This window comes from Phaethon lepturus, unplaced genomic scaffold (genome assembly GCF_000687285.1).
Source record: "Phaethon lepturus isolate BGI_N335 unplaced genomic scaffold, ASM68728v1 scaffold5972, whole genome shotgun sequence".
Taxonomy (NCBI): domain Eukaryota; kingdom Metazoa; phylum Chordata; class Aves; order Phaethontiformes; family Phaethontidae; genus Phaethon; species Phaethon lepturus.
Window position 1 is genome coordinate 22,220 of NW_010525415.1, and position 26,576 is coordinate 48,795.

Here is a 26,576-nt window from a genome sequence, read left to right on the forward strand (position 1 = left end):
GCACCCGGAGATGTTGTGGAGACTCCATCCTTTGAGACTTTCAAAACTTGGCTGGATGATGCCCTGAGCAACCTGATGTGGTTTTGAGATTAGTCCTGCTTCAAGCAGAAAGTTACACTTGATGAGTTCCAGACATGCCTTTCGATCTAAATTTTCCATAATTCTTTAGCATTGCCAAAGAGACAGAATTTTAGTTCCTAGACTTTAAGAGCAAATTGCGATTACTTCTCATGGCAACTCTGAGCTGTAACAAGGTATTCAGCTCATAAAATTCTCTTTTCTGTTACCAAATTCTCTTCTAAAAACAGGAATCTTTTAATACTGAGATTCCTCGTGAAGGAGGACTGGTGATGCTCATAGGCACATGAAAAGGTAGCTGGCAATATTTTTCACCAGATGTTTGACGCTTTTGCAGTACCACCTCTTATTGTTACTTTTTTTTAAGTGCAAGAATGTACAAGGTTTCTGTAACAATTTACTAGATTAATATAAACATTGCATGCATGTTAGGATACACCATATAACAGATTCCCTAGTATTAAGCAGTATGTGTAAGTAGGTTTGGCATTTTTTTTACCTGGTCAGGTAGTTCTTATTACCAAAGACTTCCAACCATTTCCAGTCACTTTGGAAACATTGCCAACTAAACATTCTTCATCCTATTTGATTTGTTTGGTTACAGTCGTGATGTATTAGGTGGAGGGAGGGGACTGAGAGGGATGAAGAGTATCCAGATGTTGCTTTTTTTTTCCTCTTTAAGATTTGTATTGGTATCCACTCTTCCGGGTTGACTGTCTACTATCTACTTGCAACCCACTTTCCTGACTTGTACAGGTACAGCGCGTGCTTGCTGAAAAAGAACATATATCTTCCCTTAACCTCTGTACTTTCACCCAGCATATTGCCAGAACTTGGTAGTCTTTTACCCTCAATTAATTCCTGTTTCCTCTGCGTTTTGCTTTGCTTTCTGTCTCATTTCTTTCTTATTTTACCACTTTTATGTTCATTTTCTATGGAAATGCTGAGACCAGCAAAGACAATCTACAAAGTATCAGTATAATGAGCAACTTGACAGAGAGCACATGTACTCACAACACAGTACACATATAATCTTTGTGCTATTTGGCTGTTAAATACTTTTTAAATTTTCTTTCTCTGATTTCTCAGGTACAGAACATCTCCACATCTAAAGAGTTTTGTTCTAACAAATGACATTTTGAATCCATCATTATTTTTCAGGCTTCTGACACTATTGTTGAAAAGGAGCATCAGTATTTTTCAGAGCAAAAATCAGAGCTGCTTTGAAGTTACTCACGAGTCCATTAACACAGAAGAGCTGTTATCTGAAAGACTTTCATACAGATGTTGGAGGTCAAGTGGGGCATAAACTATATTCAGATTTCTATTTATTCTATCAGGCCTTTTTATGATACTTCACCAGATCATGCTGTTGGTCAGTACTTTTGTTCATTGAAGAAGACCAGTTCAGTATTTAGTCTCTAGAAGATACCTACTTAACATGGGTTTCATCCTGTAACTGCTTAGAGAGACTTGTTCCCATAAGCCAGAGTTTTCTAAAATCATATGCTAATGTTGAACCAAATTTGAGCAAGCATATAGATACATGGGCTCAAGACAGTGAGCCACAGTAAAAAGAAATCAAATCAGGCAGCTTAAATCAGCAACAGTTTGAGATTACATCCCTGTCATGTCATTCCAAACATAGAAGGCTCTAAATAGAGAACTTGCAAATTAAATTTTTTTACAAAAGTAAAGTGGAGAGAAAGCCCACCAGCACACATGGAAGACTTCTATCTTCAGATTCTTCTCCTTTGCTACCGGACAGGGCCTCTGTAAGTAATGCTTTCTTTTGTTACATATGCTGTTGTTATACAAACATAGAAGTGTCATTACAGTCGTGCTGTGCTAGTGCAGTCTGGATTTTAAAGCTTTGCAGTATCTACAGTGCCAGTTACTGATTATAGCTGAAATTCATTAATAAAGATCACCTGCAAATTCCACTTTCAAAACAACGTACTTCTAAAAACACCTGATATTCACAGTGTTTTGTAAAGAAAGCTGTTACCCATTGCTTTTGTCAGTAATTGCTTAATACACAGCGTATGAATACAGTTGTGTAGGTATTTGGAATCCTATTGATTTCTGAATAATCAAAGCAAAATATTTTACTTCTTTCCACAGAGAACGAGATACTCAGAGATTTGTAGGAAGGAATCCGTAGGGATCAAAATGATGTGTCATGTCCTTAAAAAGGAAGGAAAAAAACAACTGTAAAAAAGGCAGGTCATGAGAATCAAGGTGAGCCAAAAAGTCTCTTTTTGCTGCCTTCTTTTGTAATGCAGAAACAGATGATGTGAAGTGAGCCAAAACACAGCAGTATCTCTAATAAACCTGCTGCAGTTCACTTGCTGAAGGGGAAAATAGTAAAATAACAGGTGTTCAGGAAGACAAAAAAATGAAAAATAGATGAATTATTGAAAAAAATGTACTGGTCATTGCAGTCAGAAGTGGATTGCAGCATTAGCACTGAAATGACACCCAACACTTTAGATTTTGACATCACAACCAAATGGCAAACTTGGGAGTTGTTTAAACTACATTTAGTGGTTTCTGAAGAAGAGCACAAGATTGGAAGACAGTTTAACTAGTATTGCCTTCTCTCCCCAAATCCACCAAGAATACCACTTTGAGGGGGGAAAGTCTCTTGCATCACAGTTCTCTTACTTCTCAGTCCCACTTAGTCTTTACAGCTCCATTAGGAACCTTCTGTGTCAGGGGAGGACAAAGACAGTAAGTCTCCTGTCCTAGGTAGAAAACACCCTCTTTGTGGCAAATAGCTACTCTCATAGCTTCCAGAACAGCATTTTCTCTGTTGCCAGCACAAGGAGTTAAACGCAATTTCAACCTGACTGGCAAAAAAGAATCCCAAATCATGCAAACTGGTTTGTTTCTGCGCTGCCTATGCCAGGACCTGTTTGGAATGCCCTGGGTCACCCTTCTAACTGTTTTAAAATCCACCCCCTCTTTTTTTTTTTTTTTTTGAGTGCTTACCTTCCAGTTGTTCCACAACTGAGTCAGGTACTAAATTCTGTCTGTAGACCCTGCTGTATTTAAATACTTTTAAAAATTAAAACCATGAGCATAGCTTCTTTTCAAGACTAATGGAATAAAAGTCATATCTACATTTTACATGTTTTTATGGGTATTTTTCTTTTCTTTACCATCTGTTCTACCAAATTGGTATTTGCCAGTATTAGCGTATCATTCCCTAATTACCTAATTTGGTAATTCTTTGGTATTGAATTGCTTATTGAATTCCAACGTCCATTTGTAAAAGATACGGGAAAATTTTTCAGCAGAACACTCTTATTCCATTGAATGTCGGGCTGCTGAGCCAGCTGAAGCAGTCATGACTTCCCACTCTTGCCTCCCCATCACTTGGTCAGTTTTGGTCTTGCCATTCCAGAAAAATGCTTTAGATTTTTCCTGTGAGTATCTACAGGAGATTATCTGACATAGCACAGATGGCACTATGAGGACAAAGCACTGCTTGCAACTTTAATCAGGTCTGTAACACAACTAACAGACCTAGTTTGCACACTGCCTTTTGGGATCAATAAGGCAAACTACCTGTCTTTCATGGTGATTGGTAACATAATGCAGTTCTTTGTCCTTCTGCAGTCACTTTCTCATGAAGATTAGTTTGTTAATGTGGCTGTAGTACAGTTTCTGTTAAGACTGCATATCACTTACTCTTCTTTCTCCAGTGAAGCTGTTTAAAGACACTCTTAAGAGTTTTCAAGAAGTCCTTAAGCTGCATCATATTCATTGCTATATTTATAGTGATAATAGTTTATGAACAAAATGAAACCTATATTTCTTTTTAACATGTATTTTCTTCCTTTCTAAGATAGAAAAGCTGTTTTCCACATCTCATTTGATGCAAACAAATGGAGGAGCAGTATCACTACTTCTTCATCGTCTTCAGAAGATTGAAAAGCTTTTCTTGAGCAGAGCATGTTGTGGAGGTTAATGGAGGAGTGCAGACAAATTACATGTTCTTCTGTTTGTTGGTGTTGACCTACAAAGTCTGAAGATGCAAAAACCAAGGCATAGCTTAGAGTAGCCCTAAAGCTTCTTTAAGTTGTGCTTGGAAAACAGTTGTCTCTACGTGGCTGTTGGAGTGGAAGGGCTCATTTTTAGTGTATTTAAAGCGTGTTTAGTTCACACCATCTTTTCTGTAATTACCCTAGGCATGCTATTGTCACAACCGATGATCTGACTTCTCCAGTATCATTCTTACTTTAATAAAATTTCTAAACTTAAACTTCATATGTCTTTTTAATTATGTCTGAGTAAACTGCAATACGTAGATGTGTTAGCTTGATGATACAGTTCATAAAGTATAAAACTAATATAACAAAGATCAGATATTCACAGTTGCTTTTCTGTTATTAATCAGATATACAATATTATTTGTACTTCTGTTGTCTTGGAAGCTTTGTCCTGGACTTAATACTCCACTGTGCTAGGTACTTTACAGAGTCTACCTACACTCATTACAGCTATTGTGCTCAGGGATAAATACTGATAGTAATGTCCCAACATTGCTGTAATAGTGTCCCTGTGACCTATTACTGTAAACTGATAGGGATTTAAATGAGGGTTTTTGCTGACCTACAGCAATTGGATACCCTACTATGCAATGCGTTACATAGCCAAATAAAGAAGAGGTCTTGCTACGGATTTTCATAATTAAAATGAATGAAACTCTGCAAGAAGGCATGTGCTAGCAGTTTCATAAAGAAAAACCTTTCTCAAGATGTCTGTTACCTGATTTAACAGCCATTTTTCCAGCTGAAGATGAAACTCAAAGCAGCCTGAGTGACGGAGTGTATGACTAGAAGGAAGATCATATATAAATCAGTTTATCTGTGACTAGTGTTCTTGTTCTCTGTGATGTTGCAATAAAACCATGTGTTTCTTATCTCTGCAAGGAAAGGTAGTATATTATAAAAATTTGTGAGTGCTTAACTAAAGAGCTGATTTCAGTGTGGGATTATATTGCAATTTATCTTAAGTATGTTAGCTCAGCTGGGCATACATCAGCTAATAGGAGGTTTATTCTGAACACAGATTTAGATTACTTTTAATTAAGAAAATTCAACTAAAAGGTAAGTTTCCAGTTGTGGGTATTCTGTGTCTGGTGTGTGCATGGAGAGTATAGAACTATTAAACTGAATGTAAGATAAGCAGTCTATACACCTGGTTTGGCATCATGATAATGGGCAACGCTTTTCTATCGTTACGGGTGTGTCCTCAATTATAACTTTCTCTGGTGATAACATTGTTTTGGTAAGGAAAACACATCAGCAACTTTAAAGCTAAATTAACTGTGTTTATGTTTTAGTGTAGCAGGTCAAACTATTTCACTCAATGAACCAACTTGTAAAGCTACCCCCAGTTTTACAGGGTCATCCTCTCTCTGGTGATTATTGGTGGACTTTTGGATGCCTCCTGAGAATGGGGAAGGAGAAAGCTCAGGCAGGTCTCTAAGCAGACCTGTTTATTTTGTACAGATGGTGCAAATGAACAAAAATTGTTGGGTTTCTCTTGGGACCTTTCCCCGCAAATACAAAGTAAGGGTAGTCAGTTCCTTCCTCACCCTACTGCCTTACCCAGGTGCCTGGTGTACACTGAATACAAGTGTTAGTTGTTACTTGGTCTTGGGGGAAGGGGTTGAACAGGAAATTAAGGAGCTTTATCTGATTGTCTGACCTTGTTTCCATATGAGTAGCAAAGCATCAAGGTAGGCTATTAGTTCTCCCTTCTGAATCTTGCTCCAGGAAGATGGATGTTATTAAGAGTGCTGTTTGGACAAGAACTGTGGAGAACATGAAGGTCAGAGGCCTTACTGCATGTTCAAGAAACAATTTGAGAAGTACTGACTCCTTTCAAGACTCTTGCAGATGAGCTGAGTGGACAGTTTCCAAACGGCAGCCAAACAGCAGTGGGTAACAGTACACAAAGAGCCATGGCAGCTCCAAGCTGAGGGCTGTGGGAGGAGGGAAGTATGCTGTCAGGCAATAGTTTTATACCTTGATATTTTCTTTCCAGAGCAAATCCTAGCCCACCCTTTGAACAGAAAATGTACAATGTGTTCTCTTCCACGGTATGTAACTCCCTACCATTTACAAAATCAAAGGGAACTTCTTGCTTAACAATGTAATTGATATAAACTGACCCTTCAAGAGAAATAGAATGATGAATCCAGAGCTGGGTTTTTGCGCACTCTGTGCTACGAAATGGTTTTAGACTTTTTTCTTCTGTCTCCTCTTCCCACGAAATGGATGCTGTCCACTTGCTCTCTGAGAATGACTTAGCAGCTTTCAGAGCTGGGACACTTATAGAATATAGCAGGGTGGAGAAGGCAGATGACATGGGTGGGCTGGAAGGAAGAGAACTATGTCTGGGACAAGGATAGAACAAAAATAAAGGTGAGGGGATGAAACTGGTGAGAAATCTTTGGCCAGGGCAGAGAGCAGAAGGAGAGGGAGCTATGTCTGCTAGTGCCATTCTACTGCCTTTCTGCAAAGGCTTTGAGATGATAATCAACCACAGCATTGATAGAGTATTTGTTGAGAAGCAAGAGGAGCTTCTTGTCCTACTTTCTGTGGAAGTCACTTAATTTCCTAGAAATTCTCTTTAGCTCCACTTCGCCTGCTCTAGCCACCACCTCCCAGCACTAGCAATGTATCCTCCCTTAGGAGGATAGCTTTTCCACTCCAGTGTTGACCTGTCCTCTGTGGCTGTGCTAGAACTGGGAAGGTTCCTTTCTTAGAGTCCCTTACCTCTAGATGCAAGGAAGCAGAGCTCCCCAGCCAAAACTTTGCATGCTCTGTTGCATCCTCACACACCACTGTCAGTTAAAATGGTGTTTTAAAACAGCAGCAGCAGCTGTTTTCCACAGTTGTCCGTATTTCCAGGTATAGATATTTCATAAGGATAACTAGGAGAAGGTGCATTTCTGTTCAGTAGTGGAAGAGCTGGTTGGCCTGAGCATGCTTGTTGACATCCTTCCTCAGGTATGAGCCTTCATCTTACTGGGCTTGCTGATCATCTCAGAACGCTTCTTACTTGTCTCACTGGTGATCAAGGAACCAATAAAGACAGGTGATCTGCTGGACCTGATACTTAAAAAAGAAGAACTGGTGGGTAGCATGAAGATCAGTAGCATCCTTGGGTGCAGTAACCATGAGATAGTGGAGTTTAGGATATGTGTCAGAGGGGTCAACAGAGGTCAGTATTGTTGTAATATCTTCATGAATGATGCAGCAGAGTGCACCCTCAGCAAGTTCAAAGATGATACAAAATTTGGAGCAGTGGTTGATATGCTAAGTAGTCATGCTGTCATTCAGAGAGACGTCGAGAGGCTGGAGAAATGGGGTGACAGGAATCTGATGAAGTTGAGCAAAGAGAAATGCAAAGCCCTGCACCTGGGCTTTGTTGGTGGCTGACAGACTGGAAGGCAAGTTTGCAGAGATGGACCTGGGGATCCTGGTCCATCTGGTTCACCAAGTTGAACAGAAGTCAGCAGTGTGCCCCTGTAGCACAGAAGGCCAACAGCATGCAGAGCTGCCTTCAGAAGAGCATTCCCAGCAGGTTGAGGGAGATGATCCTTCCTTTCTACTCAGCACATCTGGAGTGCTCTGTACAGGACTTGCCAATACAAGAAACTTGAAAATCAAAACCTGACTGGACGCGGTCCTGGACAATCTGCTTTACTTGACCTTGCTTGAGCTGGGGAGCTGGACTAGACAATCTCCAGGGGTGCATTCCAAACGCAACCATTCTGAGTCTGTGTGATTCTGTTTTCCAGCTGTTAGGTGGGCTGGCATTTGTTTTGGGCACAAACAAGTGGTTGAAGGTTATTTAAAAACTAACTTATTAAAATAGTGTCTGATCTTATGCTCCTGATAAAGGTTTGGCACATACAGGCAAGTCACATGGTTACATAATTTATATGTAGACTTACATAGAGACAAGTTCTACACATGCTGTCAGTACAAAGACTCTTCAGTTATTTCAGCAAGAAGGAAAATGCCACCAAATTGCTGAGGGAAAAAGTCTCCAAGCACTTTGCATGGGCACAGCCCATGAGCCCGTGGCAAAAGTCATTCATGAGACTCTTCTCATGAAAGTCAGCTCTGTACTGAGTATCTCTCATCATGGACTTCCATGTGTGAGTACTTGTGCTAGCAATGAAAATTGTGCTTCCATGAGCATTTAAGTGATATAAGAAAGTAAGTCCATTTAATTTTCAACAGGACTTTGAACCCCTTTTGAAAACTGGGTGCATCTTCTAAGCTTGAGAGTTTCTGAAAACCCATGAAGAGTGATCAGTCCTACAAACTTTACCATGAAACTGCTTAATGCATTTACTACTATGCTGTTGGACATTTTATTGACTTGTTCTGCACATACTAGATGAGAAAAAATTATTAAGTCAGTCCCCATTTGGATTTCCTGAAAACAGAAATTATGGAATTTTAAATACAGAGTTGGCTAAATTTTAGCCCACATACGTTTTTGGACATTTGTATTTGAACAACTTTAGGTATTTGAACTGACTTTAGGTATCTTGAGATGCTGGCAAAGCAGCCTGCTGTGAAGACTTGCAGAGCCCTGCAGGGATGTTGTCACGTTTTTATGGGTAACAGTGAAGCAATAAGTATTTTAAAAGTGGAGATAGTTCTACGTGAATCACTGTTGCAGCTCCTGTCCCAAGGAGAGCTCAGCTTTGTACACAAAACTGGACTTTGTTACCTCTAAGATGTTGCCATTCGGAGAGGTGGGAAAGGGATGTAGGCTGTTTGGAGATGCTGCAAAGTAACCACTGAGCTGCCGCTGCCAGCTGTTTCTCCCATGTCTGATTGCAAGTGCTCTTGGTTTGTGCCTTGCCAAAAAAAGCAGAGAAGCCAAATCCAGACAGAATTGAGGGCTCAGGCATTTTATTGGCATCAGAGGCTCTTACATCTGTCCTTGTTGGCTGTGTCTTCATCCCTCACACAGCATTGCCTGTGTCACCTCCCATTTCAAGGTGCCCTCACAGAGTAGGACCTCCAGGGAGGACACTAGTTCAAGGAGATGAGGGTCCCAGATCCATGTAATACGGAGCTGAAGGTACTCCTACTTCACACTCCTACCAGCTTCTGGACCAGACAGGGCTCCTCAGCCCTTTCTCTTCCTGTCAGGAGCATGTCCCTTCTTTCCTCCTTCCTCCTTCTCCCTCTTGCCATTGGGATCCAACCCAACCTTTCCCTATGTGGCTCTACCTCCTGCAGGATGGTGCTACCTCTGCTCACCTCCTCCCACAGACATGGACTGCCATGGAGTCCAGCAAAGTAAAAGCATGTTGAGGAGCCTGTGCTAGAGGAGATGGGGTTGTCCCAGGTACTACACGTGCTACGGTGGGTGTTAGCCCCGGTCTTCTCTGTCCTTCCTCCTGTCTTGCCAAGTGCCTTACAGATCTCCCCTAGGATTTGGTGGTCCAGGTCAGATCAGAGCACGACACCAGAGGATCCAGAAGGGGGACAAAGCTCCCTTTCCACCATGTACTAGCAGAGAAGTCTGCATGTTGACTAGCAGACTGGCAGTGCTCTCACCTCTCCTGTCAGCACTCGGATAAGGAGGCAATGGTATCAGAGCAGCCTATTTTGTCAGCCATTTTCGGTAAACTCTCTACAAAAGAGTCTACAGTCGGTATCCATTCACTCCCGGCAGCTGCCTGTTTTTACCTGGTCTGCGGGTGCTTATGGTCATGGGTGGTCATGGGCTGGGAGCCTCCTGCCCATTCTGTGACAATGACTATAAAAGCTGCACAGACTTTCAGGACTAAAACCATCTCCAGGCGCTGACCTGCTGTGCAATAGGATAGCAAAGCATTTGCTTCTTACTTTATGAGTAAGTGGGGCTTGGGATTGTGTCAGGCTGTGGCTGTGTACTAACCTGGCTGTGCCTTCCTTCCACAGGGAACGATCTCTTTCTGGTTGCAGTCCATGAGCTGGGACATGCACTGGGTCTGGAACACTCCAATGATCCTAGTGCTATCATGGCTCCTTTCTACCAGTACATGGAAACACACAACTTCAAACTGCCCCAGGATGACCTCCAAGGAATTCAGAAAATCTATGGTGAGCAACACTATCCACTCATCTATTTACATTGACCTCGAGTCTAGTGAGTATTTTACAGCCACAGACAGGTAGCACCCAAAATGCTTGCAGCTGGTGGGTTGGATTTCCTGCCATAAGCTGAACTGCTTAAAGCCCTTGATCCACAGCCAAGTATCAGACGACTGTCCCGGTGGCAATATCTTTGCACAAGTCAGGATAATCAAACCACTGTGATCTCACTGCTGCTCCATGTTTCATTATGTCCCCAATATCAAGGAGCACTAGAAAGAGAAAAACAGGCAATTGCTGTACCCAAGGTTTGTCCTTTAGGAGCAGCCAGTGCAAATAGAGGGGAAGAATGCGAAGAACATGGAACATCAAGGAAAGGTAAAAAGTGTTTATGCACTCATTTTTTTCTCCATATGTAGAAGGTGGGGAAAAAAGTTTGGATCTGCTTAGGGAACACTTTTAATTTCCATCTGAACATTGTTGTACATGTGCCACAAAGATATGGGCTCAAGGAAAAGCCAGAGAAAAGGAGGCAGAGGGATTATGGGAGAAAACCAAGGGACTGGAGATGAAGTGGTACCATGTGACAGTATAATGGATACCAGGGTGGGAGGACAAGGACTTTCAGGGAATTATTGGCCGAAAGAGACTCTGGGAGCAGAAGGAAATGCAGGTTTTAGAAGCCACAGTCAAGGGGAGGCTGAGCTAGAAGATGCTAATGGATACAGTCTGTGGCAGCCCGTGGAAAACAGGCTTTGTCAGAAGTCCCTGGTTTCATTCTTTGAGGAAAGTGCAAGTTTGACAGAGAGGTTACTTAATAAATGTAGCATAGAGCAACTAAGCTATGTAGCTAGGCAACATTTGCAGCAGCTTGACATCTGGAGTCAAATACTAGCTCCCAGTACCAGTAGAGCAGGTATTATATGAATTAGACCTGAAAAAAACCCTTGTAAGATAGTTGTCAGTGGGAAAACTGGTGTTTCTAAGGGGTTGCTCTCAGTGGCAGACCTGACACTAGTCAACGTTTGCATCAGTGATCTGCCAGTGAATTTTAAATTACTGCTAATAGAATTTGTGCCAAGACCTATAAGACTCTAAAGCAGTCCAGCAAGACTTTAGAGGTCTAAACTGTATGTCAATTGTTTGAGTCTGATTTTTTTTTTTTTTTTGGTGACTGAAATGAGGTTCATTTGGTCAAATGTAGATGCCTAAAGAAGAGAAATCTCTTTCTGGGCTAGTTTCCCTGACTTCTGTCTGGGCACTGGCCAAAAGCAGGCACTTGTAGAGTGCAGTTCATCCTCACTGTAAGGCAGATATCCAAGTAAGGTCCAACATTTAAAATAAGACGGCTTGAAGTACAGCTAGGGGGAACTGGCTCTTCCCATTAGTGCAGGTGCAGATTTCTCTTTATTGTCCATTACCAGGATGAAGTTGCATGGCAGTTGTCTGATGGTATAATGTAACTATGCATACTTTAACATAGTATGTATTCAAATGCTCAGGATAACAGAGGCTCTGGATGGTTTTGAAATAAAGTGCTGGGGTAGTAAGTATTAAACTTTCATTAAATAATATACCTAAGTTTCATTTTTGAAAGCTGCTGAAATGTCATTACACTGTTTCCATTTTGAATTGTTGATTTAGTTCCTGTGAACTTTGACTAATCATAAAGAAAAAGATAATTTAATTTATCACTGACAGTGAAAGTGCAATCAAGAAAAAAATACTGGTTTCTCTGTTTTCAGATAGCTTTTTGGAAGCGGAGCAAATAAGGAATTGACAGCCATGCTTCTTCACATTTGTGGTTCAATCCAATACGAGCTGTGGCTGAGCTGGGGACCAGCATTCCCGCAGCACAGCTTGGGCAGGGACCCAGTGCCCAGGGCTGAGCTGAAGTGGGGCCCATGGGTGGGGGTGGAGGTACCGGGTGACACTGGTCAGGGCCATTAAGACCTGTGAGTGTCCTCAGGGCCCTGACAATTAGTGAGAGCCCTGCACAGGCTCTTGTGTACAGCCACGACAGAGCAGAGAGCTCAGTACTGTACTGCCTACGGCTTGGCAGCAGCACCACTACCCTTCCACTTATTTTTCACTTACGTAGTGACATTAAACTTTAGCCACTGACTATGTTAAGATTCTCTGTATGCAACATAATATGCTTAAAATTTTAATTCAGCTTGAAAAAAGCAGTATGAATGAATTACTACCTGGTGCAGGTAGTAATTAGGAATTAGGTTGTTGACTATCATGGAATTATGCAAGGCTCTTCTCTGAGGCCTTTGAACTGGAGTGGGTTGGGGATAGTGTTGGTGGTTGTAGAGATAACTAGTCCTGCGGGGGAGAGGAAGGAGCAGCTTCTGCAGTAGGATCTTTGATTTCCCAGGTGGAGATTTTGGCCCTTAGCACAGAGTTATGGTCCGAAACCTAGGTTTTACTCTTACGTTTCACAAAGAAAAGATGGAAAATGCAGGTTATGTTTCTCCCTGGAACTGGATATGAGAACAGATCCTTTCATCTGAGCTTCTAACAACTGAGAAGGGACTGCTGAAATATCATTGTTGCAGCTTTAGCAGGAACACTCAACTAATGTGTTCCACAGTGCCAGTCTGCTTTGTGCCTTACCTGTCCAAAAATCAAAACCTCCTGCTTTCTTGCTGCTTTGACATTCTCTACAATGCAGCAGCATGTGCTCAATATGTATTAGTTAGGAACCTACTATACAAAATAAGTTATAAAGCCAGAGCCTCTGCTTTGAGTGTAGCATCCTTTTTTAAAAATAAATTCATTTAAAATTTCCAATTTTTCATTTCACTGAAGTTGCTAGAACAAAGTACAGAGGCTATACTAAAGCTTAAGTCCATTTTGTCTCCTTCTTTTAGAATGATGCGTTTCAAATGTATTTTTATGTTGTATCTCTGCTTATCTATTAGAAAAGAAATATGTCTAAATCTGATTTCTTGAATTATTAAGTTATTTTCTGCTGGATTTATTTCACAACTCACCTAAAGAGACAGTAGGTGATGTGAACTCGTTTGTGTTTCATGCTAGTTAGTATAATAAGGTCAATGTTTAAAATGTTATTTCCACTTACGAGCTAATGATGAAAAGGCCAGCAGCTCATTGTGTGTGACACTATAGACTGTAAGACGTCAGCAGTATTTCCATCTTCTGATCAGTGCTTCTTGTAGCATGTTCCTTGACAAGATGAGGGAAATATCATGACTGCTTTTTCAGAATATCTCCCACTGTACTTATGTGCCCATGTCACACTTGACATGCCCAGGAAGGAATTAAACTGGAAATAATACCATTATGTAGGTCCCCTGGATATCCTGTTGACTGCCTCTTTTAAATTTTGCTAGTGTTGCAGTCAGGGCTGCATGCAGTTACAGCGCAGATGGAGAGAGACATACTCAGCCATGGCCTTGTCACGCAGCCTGAACTGATCATCTTTCAGCACTAGTTCTCCCGTTCTTCACGTCCTGCTCCAAGTACCCTTTTGCAGTAGGCTGTGAAGCAGCGTCTCATGTTGGGAGTGACTCTTCTGACAGTATGCCTGGGGAGCAGAGGGGTTGACATGATGTGCAGGAAAAATTCATGTCCACATGGATGCTTGGAGCTGGTAAACCAGGCCATTACCTTCAAGGCCCTTTCAAAGCTTAAGGTCACAAAGGAAGGGTCTCCTAATTACTCAAAGATAGACCAAATCATTAAGCCTGGAGGCAACCTCAAGGGTCTGTGTCCTGCCAAATCTCACTGAGGACATGTCAACCTCATGCATCTTTTTCTGCAGCTCAAGAGAAGAGCTCCCAGTCAGTGTACATGCTGCATCCCATGAGGGATGAGGTCCAGGGTGGTCGTGAAACCACACCAGTCCGTGGCCAAGGAACTAGACACCACCAGCTCTGACATCCAGAAACAGGGGATCAGCAGGGCACTGTGTCCATGAGCAAATAGCACCTTCTGCGTCCTCATTACTCCTGTGCAGCAAGCATGGGTTTCATAGCATCCCTCACCTTTTCCCAATGGTGGCCCATAGAGCAATCCCAGATCCTTGTAACCTACGTGTGTGTGTGAGATGGCTTGTGATGAAATAGCAGAAAGACCTGGTGCAAAATGCCCCATGTGGTGACACTGCATTGTGAGTTGGAACCATCAGAGCAAGCTTTGCTGTTGTGCAGGACCTGGAAACGTTAGGCATAGGACTGTTTGCTGATAATGTCCTCTTGAACGTGGGAAGAGAATAGAGTAATGTCCAAGACCTTACCTATAGAAGCTGCAAAATCTGGGACTTTTGATCCATGCTGCATGGTGCTGTGCTTGTAGGAGGGCAGGAGAAGGAAAATTCGTGGCAATAAGAAACCTGGAGGTATCTGCCGTGGTGCCACATCTCTAGCGTGTTGCAGAAATACCAGACCCCCTCGCTATGTTGCATCCCTTCATTTGCACCTTTCCTCCTGTCCAGAGACTCTGTTGGACCCAGCAGGAAATACCGGACTCCACCTCTGGTGCATCCACTAAGTCTCACCTGCTGTATGCCAGATCTCCATTCCCATTCCTCCGAAAAACAGGCAGGGAGTAATGGCCTGGTTCCCAGTGTTGTGCTTGGGGTCCACCTGACCCCAAGTGGGGGGGAAAGCTGAGGGGGGAGCCAACCTCTCTTGGGAGGTTTCTCAGCTGATGGAGAAACACTGTTTTATGTTATGGCTGGGCATGAAATACTTCTTTCATCCTACAGATCTTCCTCAGTATGAAAAATGTTCTGCTTTGCAGTAGAGCAGATGTCAGGTTTCTTAAAAGTTTTTCCAGAGGGGAACTGGGCTGCAAGCACCACAGATGGAACACCTTGCAGAGCCCCAAACTGTCATCATTTGTCTGCCTATGCCTGGGAATTTTGGACCCAGTTGTCTTGCACCCAAAGCAGAGAACCCAACTGCAAGGTGAATCGCCTCGTTACAGAGCCCAGGAGAGCATTCCCCTTGGCTTAGCACAAGGATTTCAGCCATGGACACTTGTCTTCCAGGTGAATGCTCTATCACTTGGGTGGCAGTTGGTCATTCAGAGGAGAGCATCTGTGCAAGAAGGGCTCAAGAAGCCCTTCCTGCCACCCAGTGATGATCACGAGGGCCTCAACTGCCCAACCGTTGGGTACGCTGTGGGTGCTGGGGCTTGTTCTGCAGACTGTAGTGCACTGTTGTGGCAAGGATACCCAAACTAACTGAAATAGCTAATTCACTTCACTGCTGAAGCCTAACCCCAGAAGTGCAAAGTGCCCTGTGGACAGGTTTACCAAGCAAGCAAGGGAAATGAGTCCTTCCTGAGCTCTGAGCTGTTGTGGATGGACCACCTCAGCTAGCTCATTTAATATGAACAGGGACCTCTCTCCTCTGTCCTGGAGTCTGCAGAGCACCCAGGTGGGTTTCTCTCACTCTCCCTGGCTTATTTGGATCATACATTTTGATTTGAAATTCAGGAGTCTTTCCTGTGTACCTGGACAGCTAGTAGAGTCCTGCAGAAACATGCAGGCAGCTCAGCTTTTTACAACTAAAAAAACCCTGTATGTTATTCAAAAGAGTAACTGCCTGCCTGTTGTCTGAATGATAGTTTTATTCTTGGAGTGAATATTAAGACAATAAAGACAAGCCTTTGTTTGCAGGTGGATTGTTTTCTCTCCTGATCTGAAACAAAGGGCGTCCTCTGCGCTGGCAGGCTTGGAGAGCCACCTGGCTCCCGCAGAGCTGGCTGGGACGGATGCTGAGCCATGCAAGGTGCTGAGCCTCCAGGCAGGTGTTGTGCAGTTGAGGGAACACTCTGTCAATAGCCAGGAGGACAGTACAATTATATTTTGTCCTCAACTATCGACACAGTGGCTCCTAAATGCCTCCTCTCTCTGTGTTATCTTCACAGGTCACCTTGGTATTCAGATGGTCTGCGACAGAGGAAGCATGAAGGGAGGAGGCTAAGTGCCAGTGGCGGAAGTCACACTCTGAAGGTGATCTGCTGTGACCCAAAAGCTTTCTGACATTCTTTGCCTTGGTTGTGATAGAGAGGAAGAAAGTCTTCTTCTCCACACAGTGTCTGTAAAGCCCCAGCAAGTTGCTTCCCTCCAGAACGTAGAGTTTCCAGCTCCAGGAGGTTTCTTACCTGCTTCCCGTGTGGAAGTGGCTGCAGGTTCAGCCCCAGGGGTGGGTTCGGCTCCAGTGCTGGCTTCACACACAATAACCCGGTGACTGAGTTCAGGCCCAATGGCAGACACATGCAATAGCCTCTCTCAATTTTTCTGTCAATGAGATTTGCTCTGACTGATTCTCAAGTTCAAGTTGCTTGGAAATGTAGTGATAGAAGCTGTGATTTACGTGCCATACTGCCTGGTTAGGTATATCGGTGATGGGTGTAATCAGTTCCTGTAATAAACACCAAGGTGCCAGCATCTCTTAAGTAACTCTTTGTTTACACGTTCATCTCTGCTGCTGATAAATCTGTTACATCTTTTTGACCATCTGTTTTGGAGGCAGGTTACTGTGATGAGATTCTGGAAATAGTAATGACTGGCAAACTATATTGGGTTTCTTCATTCTGCTTTCATGCCGGGTTGTGCGCTGAAGCGGCTTAGGTTTACGAGTTAGCATCTTTAGCAATGGACAGGTTGTGCTTCTGCTTTCCATTCCCCTAACTGTAGACCAAATTCTGCCTGCCTAGCACTGGTACTTGAGGCTTTTCATGTTGTATGTGTGCTTCTCTGCTCTTTGCATGTGCATAACTGTGGGATTACCTTCCACCTTTAGCTGTAAGTCCACCCTCACTCAGTGACAAAGCAAAGGCAGCAATGAAAAATAAAAATGTAACCTGTATAACCAGAAGAGGAGACAAGACTTCCATTAGGATAAATTAGAAGTCCCAGAATGCATAAAAACAAGAAAAGAAGCAAAAAATATCAAGGAAAAATCCGTGGCTGGCAGGGAAAGACAGTAAGAGGAATATTTTAAGTGAAATGACAAAGGCAAGTTGCATTACCACCTGGAAAATGTGTGGGAAGCCTTGTCAGTGCTGGCTACTGCCTTCAGAGCAATATGCCAGCGCTAGTTTGGCCATTGCAAGCATTGAGTATGTATGGTGGCCCAGCTTCCGTTGTTGCTGACTTGTGATCTCTTTCCACTGCTCTAGCAAATGTTTCAGTTAATGCAAATCTCTGGTTCACCTGAATCGTTGCTGATTTGCACCATCCTGACCGCAGTGTGTACAACTGCTTCTGCCTTGCAAGTTTACTGCATTCTGTTTCAGTAGGGCTAATTTAGGGCTAATTAAAACCTTTACACTGGTCCTCTGGGTTGCAGGTGCTATTTTAACTTTCCTCTTCTCTACAGAAGACTGTGACAGACTTTGGGCACTTAAGTTGAACGTGAGAGAGTTAAGCATGACTGCTGTCCTGCAGCAGGGGCAAGGCAGGCTGTAACCTGGTATACGAGTGATGAAGAGAGAATGAATAACAACTCCAATCATGCATGAGATGTTAAATTTCTTGCATATGACCACAATACTTTAGTCCCTATTGTGCGCCTTATTATCAGATTCTATGTCTTTGTGACCCATCAGACACATTTATCATAATTTTCTTTAGATGCTACTCCTGTCTCACTCTTTTTTCCTTTAAAAGAGAGGGGGCAAAAATTAATGTCAGGTCCTCATCTTACTGCTAATGGTCATCTCTATAAAACTCTATTCTTGCTCTCTTCTCCTCTCAAAGCGTAGAGTTTTTGGCTTGTTTTATCTGTTTGCTGTGTCTGAGAAACAGAACTGCCCCGACTTGGCAATCACTCCCTTTCGCACTCGGTGTCTTTCCAGCGAGCAGTTTGAGTACGTAACGCACAGTGACTTCTTGGGTCCCTCCCAGTCAATTCCCTCTGACAGCAGGTGTGCCTCTCTGCATTGCAGATATTGCTACACATCTCACCCTCTTTAAAGGCACCAGTGCTCCTCGGAGTCCTCCTTACCATCATCTTGTGAATTTGCTTCTAGCTGCCTCTCACAACACAGGGGTCTGTCCTGTGTCAGAACTGGTGGCGGTCTTCTGCAAACTGCCAAAGAGCTGTCTGATGAAATTGCTCCACTGTATCAGTTAAACTGACCACCAAAGAGGCTTTTCTGATCCACATGTGGCAACAGAAATACGTCTCTGATTTGGTCAGTGTGCGGCAGCGTGAGCCTCTTGCAAAGGGGAGGGAACGAACAACTACACCTCTCCTGTGCTTCTGTAGCAACATGCTGTAGTCTTCTTTAGAAAAATAATCCTTGTATCAATCTGTTGGCAGAGGAATCCTATTATGTAGGACATGCATTAGAGTTTTTTCAATGTTATTTACAAAACACAGCCACTCAAAGCTGTGTGGATGGCAGCACAAGAGTAAAAGGATCACAGTGCTCTTTAATGAGAGACCTGCAGTATGCAGTAAGTCACTGCTTATGGTTCCCTTGCTTAAGATCCCAGTCAAGACTTACCTTTCCTTAATGCAAGCTTTTTTTATCTTCACCAAGCATGTAGACTGCTGGTTTTCAAACTTAATTTATTCAGGTACTATACCAGGCACCAAGTACCATTTTTGGCAGCCAAAACAGGTTACCAGTTTCCTGCTCCTTTAATTTGCCAAAGCAGGAACTGAACACTGTGCTCCTATGCCCCATCTGAACAAACCAGAACCCCAGCTTGCTTTGTGTAGGATCTGACTGGACCTCCTTCCCTGTTCCCATCCCTTCCTCTGCTGCATATCCCGTTGTTCCAACTTCCACGAGCTTTCCAGCCTGAACCAGAAGTGTCAGCTAGCGTGCCACTTGTTGGAGGCGATGCCTTTGCACAGCCTGTGTGTTCACACCACAATAAGTAAGTTGCCTATGGCTGTATTAGCAAACAATGTCTCCTCTAGCAGGAATAGTAGTAGCACATCTATAGATACAACAGTATTTAGGGATGGTGTTAAGTAAAGAGAGTGCTAAGGACTTGATGCCCACTCTGTATGCATTTCAGGGAAGGGGATGGTTACTGAGGATTAGCTCTAGCTGTGCCCTGTGATGCTGATTTGCAGCTGCAATATCCTAGATGCACTCCAGAAGTGCATCTTCAAGTCTAGCTTTGTCCAAAACGAATGCATTTCATGAACTTCAGTGTGAGTCAAAGCACCGAAATTGCAAATCATGGAGCATCTCCTGAGCTGAACTGGAACACTAGTGTGGATGCATCCATACTGCCTGGCTAACAAGGGGGTCCAACCCTGTTGCTCCTATGACAGGCAGTGTCTGGAGACCTTTGCTGCATGTCATTTGGGGACGATTCACAGATCACTAGCACTAGCAGTATCATCACAGTTTGGGAATTTTATTTAAAAGAACTTTATGGTCTGCCAAGACACTGGGCACTGAACAGCTAAGAATGGAGGGGGATAAGAAATACACGGTATCAGTATAATATTTTTATCTGTTTCATGTAGACAGTTTTCCAAGAATCAACAGAGAATCCTCATCTAAAGGATATCTGTAAGCAATATTTGATGTCTTTTAATAAAAATTGCATATGGCACAAAATATCACATTATGGGGACAAGTCACCTTGAAGAAATATAATGATCCATTTTAAAAAGCTTTAGAAAAGAGCTGTAAGAGTAAGTCTCAAGATCTTAAAAACAAAAGACATTGCAGCAACAGACAGAAAGGACAGGTCTATTTAGCTTATTAAGGAGAATTTAAAAAGCATCCTCATCAAGATCTGTAAATGATGAAATGTTGAGACACTAGAGATAAGAAAAAAAATACTGAATCTAAAGCTGCAGAAACTCAGACAATAGGTAAGACACAGACTTTAGCAGTGACAGGTCTTAATCACTGGAACAATTTGCTGTGCCATATAGAGGATTTTCTATGGCTTGAACTCTGGAAAATGTGCTATATCTGCACCAGAAACATTAGGCTCATTGCAGGACTTGCAGCTGGAGGTTTCTGGGCTGGTACTGCAGGAAGTTGGACTACATTATCTAAGTAAGTGCTACTTTCTGAACATAATATCCATGAAACTTACACACAAGATTCTTACTGTTACAACCTGAATAACAATTGAATATGATGGCTTTCTCTGATGTCTTCTTTTGCACTAGCTGTGAAGATTTTCACTAACCCAATGACCCTTCCAGGACGTGTTAAGCACTCATTCATTATAGGAAGCCTTTGAAAATGTAACATTTAACAGTTAAGTTGACATGGGGACTTGGGAACCTAACCATCATTTTAGGCAGCATAGTTCAGAATGTTTATCTGCAAAAGTCCTCTTCTAATCCCGCAGGTGCGTAGCCTCCATGGATATCTACATCCTTAGCGGTAAAGTCCTTCTCTGAGTATGGGCAAGGCAGGGTAACTCTCTTTCAGCCTGTGAGGATGACCCTTGTCCAGTGCGAGTGTTCAGTAATTCCAGCTGGCGTGAAGCGCATCAGCAGTGCTGTTGAACCCCTAAAACAGTGAGACTGGTACAGCAACCATGAAAGTCAGCCCCCATTCTGCCCACTGGTGGAGGTTTGTCTTGCAAGCTCTCTATATAGCCCCTTCAAAAGCACTGCTCAGAGACTGAAACCATAATTCATGCAAATAAACAATCAAATCCCATTTGATTACATTAGATATAAAACTTGCCAAAAATCTCTTGCTTCTAGTAGCCTTCTGCTTATTGCCATACTAGTTTGTGGCCTTCTCTGAGAAGCAACAAGAAATCCATGACTCTCTTAATTAGATTTGGTCCAGATTTTATCACTAACTGTTCAGGAAATCATCAGTTTAAAAGCAGACCTCTGCTCCAAATCTAAGTCACTTCTATTTTTATAACTCTTTAGATTCCTGCAGCCTTGTCAGATCTCAAGCTGGGTAAGGATTGAAGGGAAGAGCTGTGCTTGTGGGGGGCATCATTTGAATGGAGCATAGTCCCTTATCATGGCCGTTCATCAGAGTTCCCATGGTGTTCTGAAAGTAAAAATTGGTGAAACTGTAATAAAATAATTGCTTTCTAATTTCTAAATTCCCCTGCAGTTCCCCTTGGATTGTAGCATTGTTTTCACACCCTAACTTTTTTCTGGTTTTGCTTTGGTTTGGGGGGGGTTGTTTGTTTGTTTTGGTTTGGTTTTTTATGGTCTACTAAACATTTCTATTCAAGGGTTATTAACTTTCCTTTCAGTTGGGAACGTGATTGGTGTGGCTTCTCCTTCCTTTTAGCTCAAGCATCCTTGGGAAGACCCACAAAAACATACTGGCTCTTCTTCAGTTCTTACTGCTCATGATCTGTTTTGGGACATCTTTCACGTGTGGATGCATCTCGTTCTGCTCCTCATTTCTAGGGAATGAGTTCTGCATAAGGAGTATGTAAACTCCTCGCAGTGCTATTCATCCAGCCTGTTGCCTTTTAAAACCTATGAGGGAAGCACAGAAAATCCAAACTTGTCCACTTTGCTAAGCATTTTTCTTTTCACTTTTAGGTCCTCCTGTTGAGCCCCTGGAGCCAACCAGGCCTTTACCGACTCTTCCTGTTCGCAGAATTCACTCCACTTCGGAAAGAAAACATGAGAGACAGCCAAGACCTCCTAGTCCTCCTCTGGGTGATAGGCCATCTTCTCCTGGCACGAAACCGAACATCTGTGATGGCAACTTTAACACCGTGGCTCTCTTTAGAGGAGAAATGTTTGTTTTCAAGGTACTAAGAATTCCTGCTTACCCATGAGTCTTTCTTTAGTTTTACTGCTGGAAGAGATTAATAGAAGTATAAGGTAGTGAGATTTGAAATGTCTGTAAAAATAGCTCTGTTCCTCTGAGACTGATAAAAGAGCAATATTAGAAGGAAATGTAAGCAGATTGGCTCTGTAATATTTGGAAACAGTGCCTGATCGGATTCACAAAATGCCCAGGCAGCCTGTGCACCAAAATGTGAACTGGATGCAGTGGCAGAGAATTCAGACACCATCAAGCTCAGAGGGGAGCCACCTGTAAAGCCAGAAAGCAATACCAGTACCTAACCAGAGATTAAGCCTCATTGCCTCCAGAGATGGCATGCATCGAACCCTAGGCTTCAGGGAACCCTCAGCCTACCTGAAGCTGTTGAGGAGTTTGAGTCAACCTTGCTTGTAAACTACAGCCAGGGATGAAAGAGAGGCTTTGCTTGATAACCCATGTTAAGAGTGCCTTGAATATGGAAATCCATGGTCCCATTCCCAAAATACCTCTAGCTTTCACTCAGCCCAATGGGTGTGAATGTGGAGAGGGATATATTGAAGGTCATTAAATGGACAGACCACATCAGTTGCAGAAAATGCCTGAACTGAAAATAGTTCATCCATGGCTTTAACTTATGATCTCATATCTAAAGGGATATTTAATAGCTCCTTTGTGCCTTCGGACGTTGTGTGCTTCACACATTCACCAGGTAATGTTAATGCTGTATGGCTTTCCTGGGCTCTGATACTTGAGCACGAGTTGTACCAGAAGTGTGACACTTCAGTGACGAGACATGCAGAGAGGTCACTCACAAATGATTTCATAGTGCTTATAACTGTCAACTTGCTCCCCGCTGCTCCTGTTTTGTCTCCTCCTTTCCCCCTTTTTCACAGCACCAGCAATCCCCATAAAGTGCTTCCCTCACTGGAGGCAGTGTTGGGTTAGAGCTGTCATCTGAACCAGGAATTCTCGGGGCCTAGGCAGGGATTAGTAATACTTGATGCTGGACACCCAGCCTGATTTGACTGCAAGATGAAAATTAGTCTGAAGATGCTTCTGGTTTTCTCAGGATCGCTGGTTCTGGCGTCTGCGCAACAACCGAGTGCAGGAGGGATATCCCATGCAAATTGAGCAGTTCTGGAAAGGCCTCCCCACAAAGATTGATGCAGCCTATGAGCGGTCTGATGGAAAATTCGTTTTCTTCAAAGGTACAGTACATTTCAGTACAAGCCTACCACACCTGCCTTGCATCACACTCTTATGGCATGAAGATGGTGAAAACAGGTATGCTGCATCCTTGTCCTTTTCCAAAGGGACAATTCAAGCAGCCACTAATCCTTCAAATATAGTTTAGTGTGGGCTGGCCTTGCCAGGACAATCTCTGTATAAAGCTACTATTAATTAGTGGAAGTTGGTTTCTATGTGATAACAAGAAATAGCTCCTATTTCCCAGGGAGTGTCAGTCTCCTGCCTATCTCTGTGAACATGTTTCAGCACGGCACTAGGGCCTCTCCAGGTATAGGGCACTCCCAAACCACATTTCTGGACAATTGTCTCCTAAAGAGACAAAACGTCCAACCTTATGCTGGAGCCCACACTAGCTCCTTGCACTGACACAGTGTCTGAACAGCATCCTGTAACTTGAGAGCAAGTTGTAAGCAAGGAAGAGTGGCTGGAAAGCATCGGCATGCCCCTGCACAAAACCACAGTACCAGGTCTTCTGAATTTATGACTGCAGCTTCAGTCCCTCAGCTCAATAAACTGTATTAAAGAAGGCTCAGAGAAAGGCAACAGAAATGATCGAAAAGTATGGGCTGACCTGCAAGGAACTCCTCAGCCCGAATGAAGGATGACAAAGACAGGGTATGAGAGAAGTCTTTGAAGTCATGACTGGCCTAGAGAAGGTAAATGGGAAAGTGTTGTTTAACATCTCTTCCAAAACAACAGCTCAGGAGCAGCAAATGAAATCAGGATGTTTCAGGTTCAAAACAAACAGCTTTTTCACATAATACAGTTAAACCTGGAAATCCTCAACATGCTGTGATTCATTGTGGCATTTTGTATTGATTAAACTACTAATTAGGAAAATCTGTTTGTTGTTTGTGTCCCCATTCATCTCTAGGAGATAAATACTGGGTTTTTAAAGAAGTGACAGCAGAGCCAGGCTACCCACACAGCCTAGTAGAGCTGGGGAGCTGTCTGCCCCGGGAAGGCATCGACACGGCTCTGCGTTGGGAGCCAGTAGGCAAAACCTACTTCTTCAAAGGTGACCGGTACTGGAGGTACAACGAGGACAAGAGAGCAACAGACCCAGGATACCCAAAGCCCATCACTGTGTGGAGAGGAATCCCTCAGGCTCCACAGGGAGCTTTTATCAGCAAAGAAGGCTGTATGTATCTGCAGTCATTAGACCTGTTTGTTAGATTGGTAATAGCTTGTCTACCCTGGGAGTTGGGTGGTTGGGTGTGGGGTGTTTTGAATATTTTCTGAGATAGGAATCAAGTCTCAGAAGTCCTCGGGTCACACTGGTACCTGTGAGCATCAGCAGTCTGAGATCCTTCCTGACCCTCATCCCAACCCATGTACCTCCTCAACTGCCAAACCACATTATCGTAATGCCAGCTCTGGGGGATGGAAAAGGGAACTTTTTCTGGTTTTGCTGCCACAAGATCCCCTACTAGAGTTTTCCTGGGCCCTGATTGTCAGGATGCTGTAACTTACATTTTCCTCCTAGCTTCCTACCTTGCTCACTTGCTCACTCTGGTACAGGCTCCAACCTGCCCAATGTACTCTGAAGTTAGTCATGCACAGAGTGGGGGCTTGGACCTCCAGGGGCTCCTTCCAACACATTTCTTTCTCTGATTTGAAGATTTCTTCCTCTTCTTCCAGCTGGGGAAAGAACTAACAGAAGGGGCTTGTGCTCTTGAAGCTGTGTTTAAATTTGGGGCTGTGGTGTGAGACGAGGGCTGTAGAGCTGGGCTAGGCTGGAGGACTGCAGTGAGAGCCAGCCAAGCTGGAGGACAGATGCAGGAGAACCAACACTTTCACCATTGTTCCCCTCTCTTTTTTTTTTCTAATCACTCTCAAGTGATTTGAAACTGGGGAGACAAGGGGTACTTCAGACAACATGTAGCATAAACCATCAGCCTTTTATTAGCAGCAGGACAAGACTCCTCCTTCACAACGGCCAAATCTTCCGGATTATGTGGCCAAAAGGACTCTCATTCAGCATCTGCTCCCTCAGGCTGGGTGAACAGAAACCTTAAGCATTCTTCCAAACACTACCGCACCCAGGCACACACTATCATTCTGCAGATTATGTTAATTGCTTGGTAAGATGAGTACGTATTTACAGCTGCTTTAGTAAAAAATAACTCACTGCAGAACACTAAAGCTAGTTAGTTTTTTGGTTTTATTCACATGGGTAACAGTGCTCTGTGGGCAACATTGCACTTGCAAGCCAGGGTTATGGCTTCTCCTCTAAATCCTAGCTCCAGAAGCACCTTCACTTTTCAATGGTTTTGGGATGCCCTGGGTGAACATGTTTTATTGTCCCAGGCAGCTGCCGCCTCCAGCCTTTCAGACTCTCTGCACATCCTCACCCAAGCACAGCTTACCAAGTTGGAAATGGTGTGGTGAGAAACCTTCTCTGTTTTCTCTCCTAGTTTATACCTACTTCTACAAAGGGAAGGAGTACTGGAAGTTCGATAACCAGAGGCTGAGTGTGGAGCCAGGCTACCCCAGGTCAATCCTCAAAGACTGGATGGGCTGTAACCAGAAAGATGTTGAACGAAGCAAAGACAGACGCCTCCCCCACGACGATGTGGATATTATGGTGACAATAAATGATGTGCCTAGCACTGTAAATGCAATTGCAGTTGTGATCCCTTGCATTTTGTCTCTGTGTATCCTTGTCTTGGTATACACGATCTTCCAGTTTAAAAACAAAGAGGTGCAGCAAAATGTTGTGTATTACAAAAGACCTGTCCAGGAATGGGTATGACACAGCCCGCTGCACATTTCAGGTCATTGATCTGATGAGGACTATGGACAAAAGAAAAAAAAAGGAAAAAAAATGCATTCAAAAGCCTACCAAACAGAACTACTTCAGTGACCTACAAGTTTTGGACAGCCTGGGACTGAAAGAAGCCAGAAAACTGGAAAAAATACAGGCAGCCTTGCAGTGTGGAGCCTCTTTCCTTCTTACTGCCTCAGTTACATGTCAGTCTTGGTGTGCCATCCTCCACGGGCTCACTCTGCTAACATCTGACAGGTTTCAACTGACCTGGGAAACTTCCTTCAGTTCCCTGCACCAGTGCTCCCTGTTAAACCCAGCATTCTCCAGTGTAGCTAAACCACCTCTGAACAGAACCATTTTTTTAATAGCTGCCTCATAAAGGAATTACGATCATGAAATCTATGAACAGGAACGATTCAGTATCGTAAGAAGACATTCTGATGCTGAACCATTCTAAAAGATCTTCTTAGTTTATTAAAAAATCCAGGGAATTACCTGGATACAATTTTCCAATACCTGCTGGTCAGATGTTTTGTACATTCATAACTAATCCACGCTGCCACTCAGCACAGTGCATGAGGAACCACTAAGCACTCAAAGAGGTAAATGAGTGCAGAGCA

At 43.2% G+C, this 26,576-nt stretch overlaps 1 protein-coding gene across 1 annotated transcript in view; it reads left to right on the forward strand.

Annotated features, from left to right (window-relative positions):
- The window catches only part of MMP24 (matrix metallopeptidase 24 (membrane-inserted)), a 46,417-nt gene extending 20,400 nt beyond the window's left edge, over window positions 1-26,017 (forward strand). Inside the window, exons 4-8 of the mRNA XM_010282730.1 lie at window positions 10,053-10,214; window positions 21,707-21,921; window positions 23,008-23,146; window positions 24,061-24,327; window positions 25,604-26,017. Of these exons, the coding sequence (XP_010281032.1) occupies window positions 10,053-10,214; window positions 21,707-21,921; window positions 23,008-23,146; window positions 24,061-24,327; window positions 25,604-25,941 (1,121 nt within the window). The 3' untranslated portion in view covers window positions 25,942-26,017. The remainder of the gene's footprint in view (window positions 1-10,052; window positions 10,215-21,706; window positions 21,922-23,007; window positions 23,147-24,060; window positions 24,328-25,603) is intronic.
- The last annotated feature ends 559 nt before the right edge of the window (window positions 26,018-26,576 follow it).